The sequence below is a fragment of the Palaemon carinicauda genome, chromosome 7 (genome assembly GCF_036898095.1).
Source record: "Palaemon carinicauda isolate YSFRI2023 chromosome 7, ASM3689809v2, whole genome shotgun sequence".
In the NCBI taxonomy this organism is placed as follows: Eukaryota; Metazoa; Arthropoda; class Malacostraca; order Decapoda; family Palaemonidae; genus Palaemon; species Palaemon carinicauda.
In genome coordinates, this window is record NC_090731.1 from 82,327,339 (window position 1) to 82,334,838 (window position 7,500).

The 7,500-nt window shown below is 34.4% G+C and overlaps 1 protein-coding gene across 1 annotated transcript in view; it reads left to right on the forward strand.

The window, feature by feature from the left end:
* Window positions 1-7,500, forward strand: part of Sulf1 (Extracellular sulfatase Sulf1) — an 893,213-nt gene that overhangs the window by 540,286 nt on the left and 345,427 nt on the right. Inside the window, exon 6 of the mRNA XM_068376733.1 lies at window positions 3,693-3,844. Coding sequence (XP_068232834.1) covers window positions 3,693-3,844 — 152 coding nt within the window. The remainder of the gene's footprint in view (window positions 1-3,692; window positions 3,845-7,500) is intronic.

A 7,500-nucleotide genomic window follows, 5' to 3' on the forward strand; every position in this document is an offset into this window, starting at 1 on the left:
TCAAGATAGATATGACTGGGGAAATCTAACTGAGGAGGAGATGAGGATGATGATGATAACAAACAATATCGACGTCAATGACCTTCGATGTCAGGACGCTAGAAAATTCCAACTCATTCAATTAATTAACAAAGAATTACTGAGGACCCATACTTGTATAATTTGCTGAAATAAACAATCTTAAAATCATTGACACAATTTTTTTTTTTTTTTTTTTATAAAAAGAAACAGAAAATGTACATGAAGCCCAAATGGAGACACTAAAAACGAAATAATATTTTTCTCGGTAGTTAAAGATGTAATAGTGTTAAACAAGTTAAAGTTAAGCAACAAAAGAATGGTGTGAAGCCAAATTTTTCTAGATATTTGGAAAGAAAGAGAAAAACTAATTTTAAGGGAAAAATACGCTTGTAATAAGAGAAAAATCTGACGAGTTTTAGTTTATCCATACAAAATAGGTACTCCGAGGTACTTGATGAAATGGAAACAAGAAAAGAAGAAATAAACAATAATTTAACAAATTTTGTGTTGGAATCAGCCCAAGAGATCGATGGAAACGTTCCTAAACAAGATCAAGGAAAAAAGGAGCATCAACTTGATGAGTAGGAGGCTTGGAACAGGGTACCAACAGAGATTTGCTTTAAAGGTTTAAAATGGAAATATTAAAAAGAAAAGAGATTTCTACACAATATTGATATAGGAAATAACTGCAAATAGAAATAATGAAACGCCAAGCTGGTACCAATAGTAAAAGGAGAAGTAAAGAAAGCCTTAACAGGCATGAAAAGAGGCAAAACAGCAAGAGAAAATGGCCTAACAATTGATTTGATAACAGATTGAGGAGATTTCATAGAAGTAAAACTCGCTTAACTTTACACACAATGTGTGCAAGAATGCTCAATAGCTAAACCTTGGAAAAACTTTATCATTATACTAATTTATAAAAAGGGAGAAATAAAAGACCTAATGAATTATTTCACTAAGTTTACTCTCAGTAATATATAAAAGATTTACAAAGATCATATTAGAAAGACAGCTAGCCTTTAATCAAGCAAGAGCAGGCAAGCTTTAGAAGCGGATGTTGAAGAACTGACCAGATCCGTATATATATGGGAAGTACAGCAATCCTAAAACTATATAAAGAGGCCTAGAATAAGTTTTTCAGAATTTAAATTGCGAAAATGGAGGAATTAATAACATATTAATAACTTAATATTTGCAGAGGATATTATTCTAATTAGTGAATCATGTGAGCAATGAATATAGGTACTTAGGACACAGTAAGGGTTTCCCCAGGACATGAGACCCAAATTAAAAGAAGGATAAGCATAGGATGGAGAGCTTTTGGTAAACAAAATTATATCATTAGAAGTAAAATGCCACTTTCTTTAAAAAGAAAAGCGTTTAATCAGATGGTCCTACCAGTATTAACTTATGCATTAGAAACTTAGAGCCTTTGTAAAGCCTTAGAACATAACCTAGTTACAGCTCAAAGGGCTATGGAAAGAATAGTGATTGGAATAACACTAAGAGACAGAAAAAAAGAGAAACATGGATATGAGAGCAAACTAAAGAGAGGGTACAGTCAGCATGGTTTCGGGGCTAGTTGGTTGTGCGGGATTTCCGTGATTGGCCTGAAGTACAGGGTGGGAATAAATCAAGTACCTTGGGTCAAAGATACTGGGGATTAGGCCTGTAGTCATGTCCTTTTCACTGTTATCCTTTATACATTTGGTGTTCTTTCGAATACATATGTATGTCTGTACACATACAAAATCATAGATTGATAATGTTTGGCTCTCTAATAGATAATAGAAATCTTAAATGAGTGTGATTGTTGTTTCCAAGATTGTGTTATTCTTCTGATCCTAATGCCCTGCACACGAGATTTAGGATCATAGAGTATCTTTGACCCTTTATCATAACACCAAATTTGGAAAACATTACACTCATCAAGTGACATTACACATAATCGATTATATTCTTTCATTTCCTTGACCATTTCATTTAGCATTTCAAAAACTGTGTTCAAGGTCGCAAAGTTTCACTATTCTACCGCTCATAATGTTTTTCACCTGTGAAGGAGAAAAAAGAAATTCCATAAATGATCTGCAACATGATGCTTCATTTCTCAATTTCCCCAATTCCTCCAACAAACGTTATCTTTTTATATTCTCACTGCTCTCTTTCTGTAAGATCATTTCTATCTTAACTAACGCTGTTCATTTGACGCTGCAGCTATTCTAGTGTTGCTGTATGTACAATTTCTTCACTTTCCAGAAAGTCTCTTCCACAGGAAAAATTGTTGGTAGCATGAAGCTCATGTTCATATCATGATGGAACTTCTGCAGGTAAACGTTTCTTATTTTTCTCTTCTATCGTTTTTATGCAAGATGTAACAGGAATATTATCATCCGAAATGTAGAAGGAAAAACATTATAACAATATCTCTCTTTCTCTTATACACACACACATATATAAATATATACACACGCACACACACACACACACACACACACATATATATATATATATATATATATATATATATATATATATATATATATATATATATATATATATATATATATATATATATATATATATATCTGTGTGTGCAAAGATTACCAACCTAATGAATCAGGGATGTGAAATTTTTGGTTTGCCTTGCTCTACAGACGTCCACATTTCATTGCTGGGGCTCGCGATCCAAGAAGTTCCTGTTGCAGGTCACATTTCTTTTATGTGCACTGTTTTATGTTTACATACAACTATGAATCCATATGTGTTGTTTCCTCATCAGAAAAAGCATCCCTAATTTTTTCTTCCATTTGATTAACAACTTAACTCGGCGCAGCTGTTTGGTATTATTTAAATAATAATTTAGATTGTATACAAAATGAAAACGATGGTTTTATTCATAGATAAAAAAAACCTAAATTACTGCAGGGATGACCTGTGTTGTACATTTGAATGAAACGGTAGCTGAGTGACTTCTCGCCCTGACCTGGCCTCCAGGATGGGCGGCTCTCGGGGAGGGGTAAGCAAACCCCCCCCCCCCCGTAATAACTGTAGACTACCTGTCTCTTATTTCTATATACCTTGATTCTAACCTGTATAAAAAAGAATCGGACATTTGCAGGACATACACTGATAATGACAGATGAAGATAGATAAGAATAATATCACAATGGGGCTAGAGATTATAAAAGAAGCAAGGGAAGAAAGAGAAGACGATGGATTGACGAGACTGGCATAGAAAGACAATAACACGAACGGAAGGACATGTCTGAGGCTTTTGCCCTACAGTGGACTGGTTACGGCGGCTGATGATGGCGATGATTTGCGTATATATATATATATATATATATATATATATATATATATATATATATATATATATATATATATAATGTGTGTGTGTATGTAGATAAATAGACATGTAGATAGCACGTGCTAATTGACACTTGTCTCACGGTAAATATATAAATTTGTCATTTGATGATACCGGATTTTTTTCAGATTTTTTTTTCCAAATTATCTTAGATTTTGGCCAAATATTCCTTATTCTCTCTCTCTCTCTCTCTCTCTCTCTCTCTCTCTCTCTCTCTCTCTCTCTCTCTCTCTCTCTCTCTCTCTCTCTCTCTCTTTGTTCCTTGAAATGTTAATGGTATATTTCCTTCTCTTAACAGGTTACTTTGGCAAATACCTCAATAAGTACAACGGTTCCCATGTGCCCGTCGGATGGCGTGAATGGGCTGGACTCATCATGAACTCAAAGTATTACAATTACACCGTTAACAGGAATAACCAGTGGAAGAAATATGGCGACCAGTATCCAAGAGTGAGTCCTGTTGTAATTTTGTTCGTAATATAAAATAACAAGCTACAGTAGAGCTTTGAGTGGATTTAGTTAAACTTTTAGCAGTAGCAGTGTCATATAATGGTAGATCAAATTTTGGTAATGAGTCAAAAGGCCGATTCACACGACCCGTTTTCATTCCGACAGGCTGGCCAGTGGCTAACCGCCTTCGAAATGTAGATTCACACGAGGCGTTCCCTATCCGTTTACCAGCGCCCGGTTTTCATTGTTTACTTAAACTCTGTCACGTGAAGACAGAGTAAATTACGATAATTTTGACACTTTAAAATGTTGGTTGATAACTGTGTTGATAAAATAAGTTATGCAACTTCATTATGCTTCACTCACCACGCCAAGAATATTAAAATTATAATAAACTTACCTGTTTTGTTAAATGCCTCTCCAGTCATTTTCCATATCTTTTCTTTATGTAAATTATTTCTATACATCTTGTTTGCCATGTCAAACATCTCATACCCTTGAAAAATTTCAATCAACCCCTCATACATGGTATCAACAACAAACTAACTAATTTCTATGACTCTATACTATGAGGAAAAGTTGGCGTTGTAGGTACGATACAGGTCCTCGTTCACACGAAACATCCTCACGTTAGTTGGGACGGGTAGCTAACGGCCGTCAAACCGGCCGAGAGTTCGTAGAAAGAAAGCCGAGCCGACTCGGACGGCTGACGACCAAGAGCCGCCGTCAGCCTAATGGGTCGTGTAAACTGTTGCATTTGAATACACTTAAGAAAGCTAGACGCCGCTTAACCGACGGCCAACCTGTCGGAAAGAAAACGGGTCGTGTGAATCGGCCTAAATGGGGTCATATAGGAGGGCTTCAAAAAGTCTCATTCTTTGATCGTTCTTAATGACTAACATGCAATGATACTCCTTCCTCTGCTGAATAGATTTGTTCTTAACTACCTGCAAACAGCCCCTATAGTTAAAAAAATCTAAATATTGTCAAACATGCAAGCTTTAGTATCATTATCAATATATGAGTGTTATTAATATCACTTTTATTGCAGTGCATAAAATAGTATTACTGATAGTGTCATTGTTGTTTTATTGCAGGGTTATACATATCAAGATTTTGTTTTTAACATTAGGCCTACTGGATTTTAGTTCCCAGAGTTAAATAAATTAATTAAAAGAATGCTGCAGTTATCTGAAGGGAAAAGTCAAGCCATTGTGTAAATATTTGTTCCGAATAGGAAGTGGAATTGGAATCAGGACGAAAAAAAAAATCTTCCTCCAGATTTCACCACTTTCTTTCCTTTTTTTTTTCATTTTTATATTAAAAGAGTCCATTAACTAATCCTAATATTTGGGACGCTAAGTTTGTTTTCTCTGGCAGTGTTACATTTAATACTTTTAATTCTGCATATCATTAGTTTGTCTTACTTAAAAGACAATCATACTTATCAGCCATATGGCGATGCTAGCGAAACGCGTCACCATTGAAATGGTTATTTTCTTTGGCTTTTTATCACTTGCATATTAGTGCTGTCTCTCAGGAAAGTGTTTTGTGACTAACGGCTTCAGTTATCATTCTGTTGGTGTTGATTGTCTTGGGTTTCGTTTGTGCGGCTTGTAGTGCCCTATTCAACGATTCTTCTATCTGTTCCTGCTACCTTGAATTATTCAACCCCTTCCTTATTCGGTTTTGTTCTATGTACAGTACGAGGATATATATATACGTGTATATATATATATATATATATATATATATATATATATATATATATATATATATATATATATATATTTATATATATATATATATATATATATATATATATATATATATATATATATATATATATATATATATATATATATATATATCAATATCTCTCTATCTTTCTCTCTCTCTCTCTCTCTCTCTCTCTCTCTATCTCTCTCTCTCTCTCTCTCTCTCTCTCTCTGAGTTGTATTTGTGTGCCGGTGAAGTGAACACTTGTGCGTCCCTAAAAATATCCTGATTTAACGCGGATAACAAAAAGGCTATCGAGTGAAATATAGCTACAAGTTTTCGTGAATAGTCGGTGATTAGTTTGAGGGCAGAAAAGTGAGATAAATTGTCAGCATAGGATAGTTATCTTGTGAATTAATAAAAATCTGATCAAGATGGCATTGTATAACACAGGCAACTCGTGGAGAGACATCGCTGGAGTCAGCAAAGGCAAATTTCATGAGTTGGCGAAACAGGAGCTCGACCGATTGACAACAGATGTCACTAGCAGCTCCAACCAGTGTGACGGAAAAATATTCGCAGACATATTGAAACAATTTGATCCAATAGACTGGAACAAATCTGCGGAAAACATCAGTAAAATAATTAAAGAAATTCCAAAGAAGATCCAAGTGTTAAAGAAAGTCTACATCAATCAACACATTCCATCAAAGAACAATAACAAGTCCAATATGGTGAATATGCTGATTGATGCATTGGGAAAAAGAATGCCAAAATGGTGTAATACAAATAAGATATGGTATTCCATTAATAATCCTCAACAACTGATTAGAAAATGTAATGCCTGTAATGTTCCAACACACCCCACATGTGCTGAAATACAGCAAAAAATAAAAAATAGAGACACAAAGGTATTCTGCTCAACATGCTTAGTCTGGATAGAAAATATAATTAAGTCGAGACTAAAGCTGCAAATAGTTGAAGAAGAAGAAGAAGAAGAAGAAGAAGAAGAAGAAGAAGAAGAGAAAAATGAACAGGATATGTGTAAGGATGCAGAGGAAATCATTAATATAACTTATGATGCCATCCAACAACATACTTATGAAGAAATAAATTATCAGATGGAAATAAATAATAGACCCAAGAGACTCTACCCGGACCTACATACTTTTAGGGAAGAGCAAGAACAAGAAAAAAAAAGAAAATAAAGATATAGTCTGTAATAGGCTGAAAAGAGGGAATTGCAAATTTGGCGAAAGATGCTACTACAAGCATCCAAAGATATGCCATAATTATGAAATATATGGTAAATGTGCGTATTTAGACGGATATGGAGACGAATGCAGAGATCTCCATCCAAAAATATGCAAAACCCTAAAAGAAGGAAAAGGATGCAGTTTCAACAAAAAATATCGATATATGCATCCTGCAACTATGAATGAGAGTAAGAAAACTCAGCAAACTGAAAAGAAAAACAAAAATGAAACAAAAAAAGAAACAAAAAAGCAGGCCGCGTATATACCGCACTATGCACCAAAAAAAGGCCTTTCAACCTAAATCTCCACAAATAGAGCCCAACTACAAAGAATGCATATATAATGCCAGGGGTTTGTGCAGATATGGGGATAATTGCAGGTTTACACACAAAAATAAGTATGAAGGCGAAAGAACAAATATTATGGAAAAGTTGGATTTTTTAATGGCAGAATTCCGAGAAATGAAGAAAAGAACATCATATCAGAACAGGAAGGAAGCATGGGAGAATCCATATTATTACCAATATTAAATAATGGAAATGAAACACAAACCATAATAGTGATGAATGCACAGGGTTTAGTCTCGAGTAACTCTAAAAGGAAAATAGAGTTCCTAGAAGAACTAACCCAAATTGAAAAAATAGATATATTAAATATAAGTGAAACATGGTATTCCCAAGA